At 36.8% G+C, this 15833-nt stretch overlaps 2 protein-coding genes across 13 annotated transcripts in view; one reads left to right on the top strand and one right to left on the bottom strand.

The window, feature by feature from the left end:
- Positions 1 to 4670: 4670 nt before the first annotated feature.
- On the bottom strand, positions 4671 to 10939 carry CHCHD7 (coiled-coil-helix-coiled-coil-helix domain containing 7). Its single transcript, XM_074278658.1, has 5 exons — positions 10843 to 10939; positions 10119 to 10316; positions 6866 to 6938; positions 5490 to 5588; positions 4671 to 4791 (listed from the first exon to the last, which is right to left on the bottom strand). The coding sequence occupies exons 3-5, from the start codon at positions 6917 to 6919 to the stop codon at positions 4687 to 4689; spliced, it is 258 nt and encodes an 85-aa protein (XP_074134759.1). The 5' UTR covers positions 6920 to 6938; positions 10119 to 10316; positions 10843 to 10939; the 3' UTR covers positions 4671 to 4686.
- Positions 10940 to 11463: 524 nt separating this feature from the next.
- Positions 11464 to 15833, top strand: part of PLAG1 (PLAG1 zinc finger) — a 69182-nt gene continuing 64812 nt past the window's right edge. For 8 of the 12 annotated variants that reach the window (XM_074278647.1, XM_074278587.1, XM_074278584.1 and 5 more), the window contains exon 1: positions 11464 to 11661. The gene's annotated coding sequence lies outside the window, so the exon portion shown is untranslated. Of the gene's footprint in view, positions 11662 to 11711; positions 12004 to 12026; positions 12435 to 15833 lie in introns of those variants that run through there. The other 4 variants (XM_074278630.1, XM_074278612.1, XM_074278620.1 and 1 more) reach the window with 2 other exon arrangements.

The following is a 15833-nucleotide window of genomic DNA, read 5'->3' as shown; positions in this document are numbered from 1 at the left end:
AAAGATTTGGGTTCAAGTTGTATGGTAGATAGTGATTGTATGACCCTAGCCTAGGCAGATCACAATCTTGGTGTGTCCTTGGGAAACTTTTTAAAGCTGTAAATTGCAAAGAGTTGCTTATTTTGATTAGTAATGGAAATTTTCTAAAGCAAAAAATTCATAGATCTAGACTCCCCCCAAAGAGTATATGACTACACGTGTATGTGTGTGTATGTGTTAATGTTATATGATATTGTATACAAATGCATATATGTGAATATGTGTGCCTATAAAAATAGACTAGACCTATGAATTTGGTGCTATAGGGAACTCTCCAAATGAGAAAACTCTAAGAGCCCTGAAAGGTTGTGATTTGCCCAAGGTCAAAAAAACAGTATGTGTCATTGGTAGAACCTGAATTCAGGTTCTCTTGGCTATTCACTATGCTATATTGCTTTTATATATTAATCTGAAAACATATATAAATTACTATATATCTAGTATATAGTTATACCATATATTTTGCATTAGGAACTTGAGATTTTTACCCACCTTTATTTTCATTGTGGATGATCCTTGAAATTCATTAACACAGGTAGATTATTTCTATACACATACAAATTTAATTACTATAAACATATGTAGGTCTTAAAAAAAAATTCACATCCTGTCAGGAATTGTCTTTTAACTTGTGTCAATATTCCCTTATTTCTTTCTACTTGTCTCATTTTCTTGGTCCCATTCCTCTTCTCTATTTACATTAAGAATATACAACTTTGAAATTCAACTTATTTTTAGTTCTTTCTATAGATTTTCGCTTTTAGACCCCCTAGTGTGGTAGCAATATATCTTTATGCACGCGGAATTCAAATTAGTTGATATGGGAGGCAAAAGATGCTGAGAAGGGCCACAGGTAAGTTAGTGAATGTTTTTGCAGGGTAATGGATATTTTTTCTCCTATTATCATTTTAAAGATCCTTTCAAGCAGATGATAGGTATGCTGTACTTGCTGGGACTTTAGACTTCTGCTGTACAATAGCACCATCCAGTTGTCAAACCAAAAAATCAAGTAAAAAACTGAAAGAAACCATCAGGGTCCATATAGTGCAGTATGAACAACTTGCACCTAGATGAAACAAATAATTCACAGAAGTGATTCTATTAGGAGTGCTATCAAAAATAAAGGGCCTTCAAAACCTTTGAGAATTTTGATTTTTTAACTGAAACAAAATCCAGCTTCCTTCTCATATATCAGTCAGAATAAAACATTTGGAACACAAGAAAAAGGTAGGCATTTCTTCTTAACTTTCAGACATAAGCAGGAGGCAAAGTCAATTGGTGAAAATGTTTTTTAAAAGGTGTTTTAGCTATCTCAGTTTACTCTAAAACTATGGTCAGGAAGTTATTTTACTTCAGGGAAAATCAGATGAATAAATGAAGTAGTAGATCACATAGATCTAAGGATTTCCAAAGCACCTAGCCTAAACCATCTTTCTCACACTCACAGAATTTCAGTGGGACAGACCTTGGTTCAAATTCTTGTTCTGACATTTATTTCATGACTATATTCAAGTACTAAATGCAGCCTCAGTTTCCTTATTTGTAATATAGAGATAATTACACAATTTACCTCATAAAACTTCACATCATGTAGGTAATACTTCCACTAAGATAAAACTATACATAATTTTCTCACCCCAAGTAAATTTAAAAAATCCTATATCATAGGATATAGGATATGAAGGTGTATTGGCAGACACATGGAAGCACAAAGACACGGAATTCTAAGTGGAATGCAATAGAGTGAAACAATGACACAGATCAATTAGCAATTTTACCTTAATTTAGCAATGAAGTTATGTTGTATTAAGGTTTGAATTTTTGTTTTTAAGTTTGTAAATGTTTGTGTTGACTCAAAATGCCAATAATATTTTAGTCAATTCCTCATTAAATGTATTTGATAGGAAATCTACTTATGGGACGAGAGCTCTACCAGACTTGTTTTATAAACTATTATTTGACTGGCATAATAAAAGACATGATGTTAAAATTGCTAGTCCTCTAAGAAATACTTAAACTCCTTGTGATTGAAATGGAAACAAAGAGTTTATGTAAAATGTATATTTAACCAAGATCACTTCCAGAACTATCTTAATTTCTATATAGTAACTAAACAAAATCTAGGAAATAGTGCTTCCAGATGAAGTCCATAATTTCCGCAACAATGAATCTTTATTCAAGTATAATAGGGAGCTTTGAATTGCTTAGATCAAAATAACATGATTATACTATATTACAGAAATTATTAATAGTCTTCTTTGTTTTTTTTTTAAGCTATGCCATGTAAGATGGTCTGAATATTGGCAGAATTCCATTCATCACTAGGAAGCATTTCTAATGAAAATGCATCTTTAGTTTTAGAAAAATCACAAAGTACACACTTCAGTGAAACAAACATTTGATGAAACCAACTAAGTTCACTCTTGAATTTCCTCTCCACCCTATCCGACCCCCAACCCCCAAAACACACCATCATGACTGTTTGTGGTTGAAATATAGCCTACCCTTACAAGGTTGGCTAAGCTTGACGGGTTCAAATTCAGGAGAAAAAAAATGATAGGCTTATACTATACATGTTGTAGTTAAAAAAAAAAAAAAAAAAAAAAAAAAGTCTTAATAGCTGTTTCTTCATCCGTAAAACTGGTACTTGCATTTCTTACCTCAGTCTCATTATAAGAAAAGCCCTTTGTAAATCTTCAAGTACTATCTAAATGTTATAGTAAACCTGTAATTTAATTCTGGGTTCTAGAAGTTACTTTTCTTTCACTCAAGACAGTCACTGTCCTTGTGGATCTTAATTCAGTACATAACCTAGAAACACCAGTTAACTGTAACTTGGTTCATTCAATAAATGCAGTACAAAAGTACAAAATAAGGCTAGTTAGGCAAGATTTTTGCTGAATTCAGATAGGATAAATCAAAGGAGTTTTTGTAGTTGCAACTAGTTTATATTTACCACTTATCTTAACAATGGATATTAGGAATCATAACTAAAACTTGGCCAGCTTTTCACTAGATTGTAACTTGAGGAAATTTCCCCAGACTTGGAAACTATAGGGCACTAGTACTTTATCTCCTTTGTCCTATTGAAATACTACTATAAAGCAGAAAAGATATTCATCAGTGGTGAGATGCATTTGTTTTAACAGTTAAGAGAATGGAGCTATATTAGCACTGCCTTGGTGTAGTGCAAAAATAGCTCTGGGTTTGAATCCTATTTCTGATGTGTACTGTGTGACATTGGATGAATCACTTAATCTCTCTAGATAAGCCCCAATTTCTCCATCTGTAATATGAGGTAGTTGGACTACATAGCTTTTAAAGAGGTTCCTTCAGATCTATGAGCCTGTCTATAGTACATGGGACAAAAGGTACATGAGACCCTGTCACCTGTTTATTTACAGGGATTGATGTCTAGTCTCTAGTTAACTACAATATTTTAAAGCAATATTTCAAACCCTTAGGATCTTTAATCTTCTAATATGACATCTTCATTTCCCACATCTGTAAAATGGCAGAAGGGAGGGGGTAGATGAAGAGAAAGGAAGAGAATGAGGAAGGGGGGAAGACTAGATTCAAAATAGTTTACTGTCTAACTAAATGGAGAAAAGCAGGGTGGAATTTATCAAGCATGTAACTTCACTACCTATATTGTTTTCTCTCCTAGATCCTTTTTTTTTTTTCTTACCTAAGGCTAACAAGAATGTTTGAATGTGGAAAAAGAATGGTAAGCTAAGTTAGCTGAAGGGGATGGGACTGGAAGGAAGCCATTAACTTCTCCATCCTGCCCACAATGCCAATATTATATAAACAACACATGAGTGGCTATGCACCAAACTTTGTTCAATGTGATTTTGTTTGAAAAAAATGCATCAAAACAAAAAAGCTAATAGTAATTGTCATACTATATAGGCTCTCGATATGTTATCTGAATTATCTTCTTAATAAGAGGAAAAAAAGAGATGTCTTTGTCGAAGTGATTCTTGCTGAGGTTCAAATTACATTAGGCAGTCTATGAGGTCTCCTTTCAATTCAGATTCTGAGATTATTGTCAATCACAGAATGGGAGAATAAATTCAACATCAAATAACCAAGATTAGAATTCCTTAACACATAAGTGATTTCCAACAAGTTCCACTTCTCAGTTTTAAGTTTCCTAATCTGTAAAACAGAACATTTAATAATCATAACACCAATTTGAGTTTGAGGATCAAAATGATAAATATAAAACACTATGTAAATGCAAGATAGTGCATTTATAAGTATGTGTATAATTATATAGCATGTTATTAGTTATAATGGAATTATTCCTTTAAACATTAATCTAGTTATATTTTCAAACTGACATATTTGTAGGAATTAGAAATAGTTACAGTATTTACAGTATTGTACCTCTGGGTACAAAATATTATAACCTCTGTAATGAAAGTTGAAGATTGTACTGAGTTGTGTTTTAAAAAGGAAAAAAAAAAATAGTTAAGAGAAGGCACTATGGAGAAGCTAGTGGCTTGGAGAATGGGGAGAGAGAGGAGGAAGAGAAATTATTTGAAAATATATTGGTATAAAAATCAAAATGAATTAAATATATTTTTAAACATCTGCTCCAAAATATCCAGGCAAAGAAACAATAGTGTTGCTTATAAGCCTTTAATAGGGCATCTTTCCCATTGCTCCCAAGATTTTTTCTCTTTCTGCAGCCGTGGGCATATGTGGTTTAACTCCATTTCGTCGTCTTTCAATCATAACAGCATTCTAAATATAAGCAAACAAAAAATCAAAGTTAATTTTATATTTAACATTACTTCACTACTTAAAAAAAAAAAATAATAAAAAAATAAAAACAAAACACAATCAACAAGGTTTCCCCAAAAGGCAAACTTTAAAAAATACATCCAAGTTTCAAAGGTCAAGATTAAAACAAAAATAATGTCCCCCCCCAAAAAAATGTACCTCTTAAGAATAAATAACTTTATCAAATGAAGTTGGCAATTATCAGTGGATAGTGGGAAACATAGGTATAAAATGGAAGGAAAGAGTAAAGTCTTTCCCTTAATTCTAAACATGAGAAAAATTTTAGAACAAAGGAAGCCTTTAAGAGGAAACTAGATATTTTAGAGGTAGCTGTAGTGTCTTATGGTAAAACTATCTTTCATAAAACACAACTATGAACAGGAGACTACAATGTATTCTTGTGTAACAGAATAAAGCTAATAAACTGAATAGGTGAAATAAGTTAATTTATTATATAGTTCTACACCAGAAATTCAAATGGAAAAATCAAAAATAGCTGCTAAATATCTGCAAACTATTGGGACATTCTTTTCTCTGAAAGTCGCAATTAACAAATAGACCTAGGTTTTGATTTCCCTACATTTCATCTTTCAAATTGGTGTTTGGGTCATAGTTAATTTAATGCTTAATCAAATATAGTTTGGTTTAATTCTACTTACCCAAAATTTCCTGCAGTTTTTGTATTTCAAGAAGCAAGTGGTACACATTTCCTTGTCATAATTATTTTCATCCATACATCTGGTAGAAGCATCTGATTCCTTTAACATGTAAAATATGCAATATTTAATGATGGAAAGATAAAATTAGTCCTTTTTGGAAGCCATTTCAGAACACTTAAAGACAAAATTTTAAGTTTTACGTTTTTTCAGTTCATGTGTCTTAAGAAAAAAATGTGGATTCATACTTCCTTTCTGCTCCCACTACTGTCTTGATACCCTAAATGCACCCAGTCAGACCTAAGAAATACCAAAGTGTCTTGGAGTCTTCTTTCCATTAGACTAGTAAATGCCATATGCTAAGCAAGGAATTTTTGAAACAGATATTAAACTCCACTTCAAATTTAAGTAAGAAAAAAAAGCTACGTGAATTTTAAAAAGTATACCTATTACTTGGGAATTAAGTTTAAATAGTCTGAATTGAACCAGAAGTAGACTGGCAATTCCAAATATCAAAGTGAAAATGTGTGAATTTCAGTTAGTCACTATAGAACTATATGAGTAGCATGATTATCTGCTTTCATAAGCATAAGAAAACATGTTCTTTCCAAACAAGCTCTTTTAATTATAACAAAGCTATTAGGAATTATTTTAACACATGAAAGAATCTAACTTTACATGCCATCAATTTTTAAAAGTGAAAATACATACATATGAAAGAATGCACACAGGACTGAATGATATAGTTTTCATTGGCATAAGTTTCAGATGACTGCATTACTCAAGGAGGGCAAAGCCACAAGTTAAGTGTTGCTGGTCATACCCAACAAATGCCAATAAAAACTTTGTACTACAGCATTACAGTTTGTTTATATTATACTTTTTAGAAAATACTTTAGCTTTAAGAAGTTAGTTCTATTATATGTCCCTCTACTGTTTTGACTTTGTTAGGACAACACTGAATTGGGAAATAGGAAAAGGACTTACATTCCAATGCTAGTTTTAAAAAATGCTACACAATCCAACTTTCCATAAGTAATAAAAACTACATTTGGTCTAATGAATTTTCTCTATCATTATATATGTGTATCTAGGTGTCACATGACAAGAAAATGGTTTGATTATATTCTGTATATAGCGTATACACTATCCAAAAGTATAAGAAAATAAAGGAATATTCAATTAATATTTTGATTGGCTAAAATATGAATATTTCAAATATTATATGAAATAAGGATACAATGGTTGAGAATTTTTTAAAAATTTATTCAATAATAAAAAAAATACAGAAATTCTAAGTCACAAAATTGGGGCTTATTCTTTCAACTCAAAATCTATAAAAGTTAATTACCCCCCCCCCAAAAAAAAAGCCATCCTACCGACAGACAAGGATTTATATCAGGGTCTCTAAGTCTCTTCATAACAATAGGCATCCTAATCTTCTTACTGCAGCTAAAAGTTAGAAAGAAAGGTTATTTAGTATTTTAAAGCTTATTGGTACCACATTTTGCTTGAAACATTTAAGATTATGTTACTCTGAAAAACATAATGTTAAGGATAAACTTATAAGTTTTACAATTAGAAATAGGTACTTTATGTTTTATCCCATATTTATAGTTGCTGACATTCATTTAAATTTTGTTCAGTCTACTTTTTAAAGTAGCCAGATTGCTCCAGTGTGTATGTGTGTGTGTGTCTGTGTGTGTGTGTATCTATCTATATATATATAGTATGTACATCTTGCTATGTATGCTATTTATAGTTACATGTAAATATACATACAACTATTATCTAATTTTATATACAAAGTAACTACTCTCCACATAAACATGTAAAACTGATTAGCAATTATATTAAGCAATTAAACATTTAAGTGAGGCTGTTTTTTAATGAAATATGAACTAGTTAAAACCCAATTAAGTTCAATTCAAATGGGTGTAAATTGGGAGAAGGCAGGGAAAAATGACAAGGATAAGAAAAAAAAGAAACAATTATTAGAATTGTTACAAGATCTTAGTGATATGGATTAATTCCCTCACTTTTAGTTTAAGAAGTTAGAATTTCAAAATAAAAAAGAAGTGTAAGCTAATCTTCAAAAATATGGTGTCACATAATTCCCATTTCATCACAAATCATACCAATTAATTGATGCTGTCTTTATTCTATTACAGTTAATGATACTGAGGTATAGCAGTCAATATACATGTAGCACTTTAAAATTGAAAAGTGTTTTATATATGTTCTTATTTGAAAAATTAAAATTAACTTTCCCATGATTTTTTTTGTGTGTGTGTCTATGTGTGTGTGTATATATAAAATCAAGTACAAAAAGCATAATTTGAAACTAGATCACCTTGACTCCCAAGCCACTATGCCTACTCCCATATATCCACTACACTTGCCTCTCTGGTACAGTAACTAATGCAGCCTCTAATGCATAATGGCTGTGATATAGGGCTCAGTACAGCAGGCAATGTCAAGCTTTACTTTGCAAAGAAGTAGATAACCTGCATTGATAAGGGAGTTTTGTTTTTCAATGAAATTACAGGTCTGGTCCTTATCCTACAGGAATATTGTGCAGTGAGCTTCAAAACCATGACAAAGTAGCAGTTTTCATAAGAATTAAGTTTCTCTCTTGATTAGATTCTTCGGAAAAATATATACACATATACATATATATGTGTATATATTTTTTTCAGAAGCCTTTCAGTTTAAGTATGAGCTACTGCTGATATCTATCCTTATTTATCAAGTGGTACCCCTAAAGGAGATGGGAGATAAATTTATTATGCATGACAGTATAATCTACTGAATTAAGATGATTATGAAACTACAAAGTTAAAAAGCAAATTTTAACTATTATGTTTCAATTTTCACATCCTAGAAGAAAATACTTTTATTTTGACAAACAATACAACCAGGCTTTTTTGGGTGATGAGGGTGGAAGAAAATAAAATTAATTCTGAGGGATGATATATCAAGATTGTATAAGATTTAGAGGGGGTGCTCAGCTTAAATTTCCAATGTAGGCATAGATGTCTGAAGAATTATTTCACATATGATCACCTTCCAAGGGGTTAAAAAAAAAAAAAAGTTTAGTCCCTTCAAAGGGCTACTTTATAAAAATATAATTAATTTTTAATGCAGATGAGGATACTCTAAAGATGTCAAAAATTGTAATGTTCTTCTCTAAAATATAATTTTCTCTGGGAGTAGGTTTCTTGGGGGGCTTCTGGAGGCAGCCTTCATTTCTGTTCAGTATAATAATCACCTCAAATGCAGTCAGGGATTTAAAGTCCAAATCCTTTATTGTCTCCTTCAAAATAGCCTGGTTAGCTTTCTTAGAGGCCTATCTCTCTCCTGGGTTCCGAGAGCTCCTGCCGCTAGTCCTTTGCCTCTTGCCAGCTTCAGCCTCTAGTTCCCTCCATTGAATCTCCAGCCAGCACAAAGACGGAATATGGAATGAATCTGACTCCACCTCCAGAGAGTGGGCTTGTGGGCTTCTGTGTCTGGCCCTGAGGGCTTCTTGATTATATGCTGTGCACTGAGTATACTCCAATCACTACATCACTAGGAAACCATTATTTATTGTAGGATTAAATCATTGCTAAACTAGATTTAACCATTGTCTCCTCAATTCCACTTAGTACCTTATTTCAAGTTCTGACCCATAATATCTCCTTGTAGGATCAGATCAGTCTGAACCATGCTAAATTAGATAATTATTGTCTCTATCAATTAATTCACTGTCTTAGTACTTGTAAGAATCATAACAAAAAATTAGATCAAATATAATCTGGAAATATTTAGCATGATAAAAAACACAAAAAAAGATATGCCACACTAAAACTAAGTCAATATGTGACCTGCAAGGCTTGATGATCCTTGTTCTTGAGTTTGACTTGACTGCTCTAGACATTAAGTCCTAAGTAGACGTCAATAGTCATTCAAGCTTCTTTCCTTCCTAAGCACATTTTTCATCACCTTTGTTTGAGGATAGGCAATGTGTCATGAAATGATTTGTGATTCCCCCCCTCCCAAACAATCAATACATTGGTGCTTACCTTTAGCAAATAAATATCTTATGTTCATTTTACTGTTTTAATCAGATACCTACTGGAACTCAAGGAGGTGATATGACTTGAAAGTAGGCAACTTGTTCAAGGAAGGGGTTAGGGTCTATTACTAAGAATGTGAGAGATATGACCAGTTTAATACAGCAAGATCTGCCCCCTTTCCCCTTCATTATTTACTCTGTGACCCTGTTATCAAAAGATGCTTAAGTTTCTCAAAATTACTATTCCATACACACAAAATAAAATAAGTCTGTTCAAATCAAAGTCCATTCAGACTCAGGAAGTAGATTGAAGGGCGACAGAAGATAAAAGAACAGAATTAACATGACAAAGGTCCTGAGGTATCCAGCCCACTTTTTGAAGAGGAAAGAAAGCATTGTGCAATGGTTCTGGGTGCTGTCACTGGCTTGCATACAGAAGTCAGCCAGCTTCTGTCATAACACTGGTAAATAAGGGGATGGGGAAGGGGGGTCCCCTATGAGGGGGAAGGGAGAATGTAGCAGACAAGACTGCTTGAGCTTTCCCTCCCACTTTGAGAAAAAGCTCAGAAACCTACCCAGGCAGCTCTCAAGTTTATTCCTTGGTATTACTCCCCCAATAGCTGCTTTCTTCTCGGCACCTGATTTGCTTTCTGACGGGAAGGGGCCGGCATACCAAGGAATACGTTCATCTCCATCAACTGGCCGGACCCGGGGCAGGGTTCGGGTCGTCCCTCCAGCCCCGAGGACCGACGGCTCCAGTCACTAACCGAAGCCTGAAAGACAAAATCAAGGCATTCCACACCTGGGTCACTCGAAGGGCTGCAGCTTCAGCCTGGTTGGAAGCTGGAAGAAACCGGGGTATCTGTGGGGGAAAGACCCCTGAGGTCGGGATCGCCTCACCTGACTGTGGCCAACAAAGCTCCCCCACCCCTTGCCCCGTACCACCTGCCCCCTTTTGAAGGAGCAGAGGGTGGGGGCGCTAAAAGGAAGACAGAGGAAACAAGAAGCTGAGGTGGGTCTTCAAGCGAGAGTGAAGACGATGTGGAGGGGCTTGTCTCCCCAGTGGGAAGGAGAGATCACTTTCTCTGATCCCGGTACACAAACTGAAGCTACTTCCTGGATTTGGAGGTGAGCGAGAAGCAGGAGACAGAGTCAGGACCAGGCCTGGAACACGCTGTTCCGGCTCAAGGAGATGGAGGGGGCCTCGGTTCAAGCTGCAGTATCCCTCGGCAAGGGTGGGGATAAAGGACGTGTATACCTTCGCTCCAGTTACCCAGAGGAAGAAGGAAACCCACTCACCTTGCACTGCGACTACCCAGCACCCAGGCCGTCTCCAGCTCCAAACACGTCAAAGGCTCACGCAGCAGCGCTTTATGTAGCACGCAGCCTAACTCGCTGCCCCTTCTCCCCCCGTTGACACTTTGTCCAATCAGTTCTCACTTTTGTGCGACTGACAACCAGGTTGACCAATCGAAGATTTGGATCCAGTCGGCCCCTCCCTACCCCCAGCTCTCGAGGAGGTGGGAGAGAGGGAGGAGGCGAGAAGGGGGAGAAGCCCGCGAGGTATCCGCCTCCCTTTCTATTTCCCCCTCCCCCACGCTCCCCCCAACCCCAGTTCTGCACCCACCCCTTAACACCAGCTGCATGACTGACGTCCGTATTTACCAACCACCTGGCCAGAGCTGGGTCTGGGGCCGGCAGCGGCGCCCAATGGCCAGGCCCGGCGATGGAGGGTGGTGGTGATGGGGTGGAGGGGAGGAGGGAGGATGAAGGGAAGGGGGGGAAGGAGGGCGGGCGCGAAGGGGGAGGCCGGAGAGGGGCGGGCCATCAGGGAGGCGGCGGCCCGAGCGGGCCGGGGGAGGCGGTGGCGGCGGCGGCGGCGGCGGCGGCGGCGGCGGCGGCGGCGGCGGTGGGCGCGACGTCGGCTGCGGCTGCGGCTGCTGCAAGTTGGGCTGCAGGGGCAGCGCATACACTACAATGGCTGCTGGAAAGAGGCGAAAGGAAACAATTTCCAGGCCCGCCGCGTCCAGCCCGAAATATGAGAAAAAAATTATTAGAAATTCGGCGGGCGGTGTAAAGGCGGCGGACGGGCCGGAGGGAGGATGTTAAAGCCCCGCGGTGAGTTCTCCCGGGGTCCGGGGCGGGCGGAGAGGCGTTTAGTGGGGGAAATATCAGGGTTATTTAAATTATGGGACGAGCTGAGGGGGCAGAGGAGCAGCAGCAGCAGCCGCCGCCGGAGCAGGAGCAGCCGCCGCCGCAGCAACAGCAGGAGGAGCAGGAGAAGGAGGAGGAGGAGGAGGAGGAAAAGTTTGTGCTCCTCGCAGCCCCTGCTCGGGACCCCAGAGAGAGCAAAATAAAATGAAAAAAATAAAATAAAATAAAATCATTGGAGAGGGCAGCGAAGAGCCCCAGCTCCCGCTCCTGCCGGGGCCGGAGGCAACGCGTCCCGGGGACCAAAAGGTGAAGTCGGTGGGAAAAAAAAAAAAAAAAAAGAAACTTTTTCCCCCTTTTCTGAAGGGTTTGGAAAGTTTGAAAAGTTTTTTTTTCTTCGCCTCCTCCTCCTCCTCTCCTCCTCCTCTCCTCCTCCTCCTCCTCCTCCTCTTCTCTGGTGCTGTGAATATTGTGACAGCAGCAGCGGCAGCAGCGAGAGCGGAAGACATTAGAGACCCGAAAAATCAGGGAAAAATTAATATAAATTCAGTTTTGAGAGTAAACACTCCGCATTTTCCACCAAAACATCCCCGGGGAAAGTCGCTTCCCAAGGGCCCCGGCGGAAACCCGCAGTCGGCAATATTTGGGGGGCACTTTGAGTGACTTGGGGTAACTTTGCCCCTTTTTCACCAGAGGTTTTTCTTTCCAGAGAAATGAATTTGTTTTTCCCCTTTCCCCAGGTAGGAGAGTTGGGGTTGGGGTGTTTTATTTGCTTGGGGGGAGGTGTGAGTCCTGGAAGGGGGGTTGCATTGGGGGGGTAGGGGGAGGGGGGTGTTAAATGAAAGCAGGAGATCTGCAGAGAGCAGGGACAGCTTGTTGTCAGTATCATAAACAACCAAAATGGAGGGAGAACTCAGGCATATAACCAAATAAAAATTTTTAAAAAATCACAAAAAATGCCTAAAAACCCGGGATGCTCCCCCTTTTCTCGCTAAAGGTAAAAGTATCCTCCGCGTTTCCCCTCAGGTCCATTTTGACTTTGCAGGGACCAAGGAGTTAATATTTATTTATTTTTTTAAAACTTTCGAAGGGCAAAAGCCTTTTATAACTCACAACCGACAATGAGAAAACGTGAAAATCCGATGCAAGAGAAGGAGGGAGAGGGAGGGGGGAGGTGGTAGTGCAGAAACTGCTAAACTTATTGGTAATGTGGACTGATCTGAGATAAGATAAATGCTGCATTTGCTATTTTATAACTCCTTTTCGTGATCTTTGCGTGAGTTTGGGGAGTAAAAGAAGGGATGTCTTTGTAATGTCACTTTCTTCATACAGTGGGTACGTGTGATTAAAAAGAATAAACCTTTCCGGCTGTAAATTGTATTTTCGTTGCCTTTACGTTTTCAGGTTTTGTTAGTGGCTCCCTCCTTTATTTAAACTGAACTCTATAGTAGACAGGGGTAGAGGTGATGTTGCACAGGGAGGACAGAGAGTATGCTAAGTGCACCTTTTGGGGAGGGCTGAGGAGTTTTTCGGTTTCTCTTTTCCTGACACCTTTGTTTCACCTGTTACTCTTAAGTAAAGAATATAAGCTGAGGTTTTCTCGTTTTATGTATATAAAAAGATGATGCCTCTTGCATCACATAGAAGTTAATGGGAAAGTGCTGCTGATGTTGGTTCCACGTGGGATCAGGGACAGAACAGGGCATGTTAAAGAGACAGCTTCTCTTTTCTTAGAGTTATCATCACCTATGCAGAAGCAGTCTCTGAACCTAAGAAGGCAAAGGTGCTTGAGGGGAAGTAGTATTTGGGAGGGGGGGGGTTAAGGGGGGAGGTTTTTCTGTATATTACAGAAACACATTCAATGTGGGGAGAGATGGAATGGGATGGAGTAAGAAACTTTCTAAGAGGGATAAATGTGTAGATTTGTTTGCATCCAAGCATTCCTTTTGTGTAACAAGTCCTCACAGGAACTTTTTGTGTTAGATTACTTTGCTTTGGAAACTGATTTTGGAAGTAATTGTGGAGAAATGGAAGCATTTTAAGGTGTATAAGTATAATAATAGCATAATACAATGTAAAGCTATGAATTTCATGCAGTGAGATCAAAGGGCTCTTTTGGTCCCTAATGGAATTTTATAGCCATTTTATAAAAACTTTATAATATATAATGGTCACTTTGACTTATAGTACATTGTGAGCTTCTTGTTGAAAATTGTAAACAAGTCTGGTTTTTGGTTGAAAGGAGTGGGGGAAGACTTGAACATTTGAGCAATGGCCATTCCTGTGAAAGTATGTTATGAATTGTGGATAGGTTTACATATATACTCACTCTAATAAGGTTGTACCATACATACCTCTATTATGGCTCCAAGCCTTTGAAATGTTTTTAAAATCACAAGAAAAATCATTTTGCATCTTTTCATATATTTTATTTGTCTGATCAACTGCTGAATGTTTACCTGTTATGAGCCATATCATCTGCCCTCAAGGGTTTGTTTTCTTTTAATGTTTAAAAATCTAATGTGTTGGTGATGATCTGTTTGAAAGTATGTACAATCCATAAGAAAAGTACTTGCACTGCAATTTCTACAGGTGTATGCAGGTTTCTGAAATAAATTCTAGTTTTTCTTTTACATTTAATTTTCAGTGAATAACTTAAATACTAAGTGGTTCTTTTCCTATCTAGTAGAGCTGACTATTTAGGCTTCCTGTGCAAATTACCTTTTCTGCTGTCTAAACATGATGCTTTTTTGTAATCTATTGTATGTTAACAACTAATCTCTTATCTTTGCCACTTCTCTAAAATGTCTATAACTACACTACACTTAGATTAGTTGAGTATCAGCCTGTGATTTCTGGGCTTTGAAGAAGTTAATTTTTTTTTTTTCAAAACTCACTTGAAAATTAAATCACATTAGCTATTCTTAAGTAAATACTAAGAAAGGAATTAATCTATTAATATGAAAAGTGGAAGATGAATTTTTTTAAATGCTTCTACTTTCAGAGATCTTAAGAGTGCAATCAGTAAAGCCTTGGTGTGGATCTCAGTTTTCATATACCTTTACTTTAGTAACTGACAAAGTTGCTGTTACCTCAGAATAATTGGAAATGCATTATATGTTTAAAAGAAAGAAAACAGTACTTGAATAAGCCAGAAAGTGATACCAAGAAATCAGTTTTTTCTAAAATTGAATGGAAAGCACTTCCTACAATCCAAGTTAGATCATTGAATTGTTCAGGTTACTTGGAAACTTCATGTTGTCATTAGGTTTTTTGTCAATTTAAATAAAAGCAATAGTATTATGATTCCCTTCTACCTCTACTCTCCAAATAGTATGAGGTTGATTGTGTATTTCATACAACTAGTTATAGCCTAAATCAAAAAATACTTCCATTGTGTACTAGTATGGGATTAATAATTCCTAGGGGAGTTCTCTTTTGATGGAATACAACACAGTATCTAATTTGAATTTGCTTTAAAAAAAAAAAAAAAAAAAGAAAAACCACTTTTTCTGTATGTACTAGAAATATTCCCTATTGAGCATCCCTTTCCCCAAGTTGCTACCAAAGACATTTTCTCTAGCTACCTACTCAGATATTCTGAGGATGCTGTATAAATCAAAGCTTTTCTCTTACCCCCCAATTAGAGTTGAGAATACTTTTTACTGACTGAGATCTTCTTTTAAAATGTACCAAATCTCACCAATTCAAAGTTAGTGAGAATTCTAGGAAGACTCTAATTAGTTCTTCTGTTTAAAAAAGAAAGGAATTCAAGACTTATTATTGATAAAATTTCATAATAGATCTTTTCAGAGTTTTAAACTCTGAAGACATATTTCAGCCAAATAAGATAGTGAATTTATTATTATTGCCATTCAGTCTTAACTTTAGTTAAAAACATTTAAGACTATTGACTTTTCTATTTATTATCAAAGTCTACCTTTTGAACATTTCATAGAATCTTGATTGCTACAGTAGATATTTTGGTTCATTAAGTTTTCTGCAGAAGATGTGTTACCTTTTTAAGGATTAAGCTATTTCTTGCTAAATTAAACTTAATGTTTTATCTTTTATCACACACTTTATAAGACAGATAACTTTATCACACAGGTAAACTACCTTTGAAGTCCTAGCTGTGC

The sequence above is a fragment of the Sminthopsis crassicaudata genome, chromosome 1, assembly GCF_048593235.1.
Source record: "Sminthopsis crassicaudata isolate SCR6 chromosome 1, ASM4859323v1, whole genome shotgun sequence".
Classification (NCBI taxonomy): domain Eukaryota; kingdom Metazoa; phylum Chordata; class Mammalia; order Dasyuromorphia; family Dasyuridae; genus Sminthopsis; species Sminthopsis crassicaudata.
This window is presented reverse-complemented; position numbering and strand designations above follow the sequence as displayed.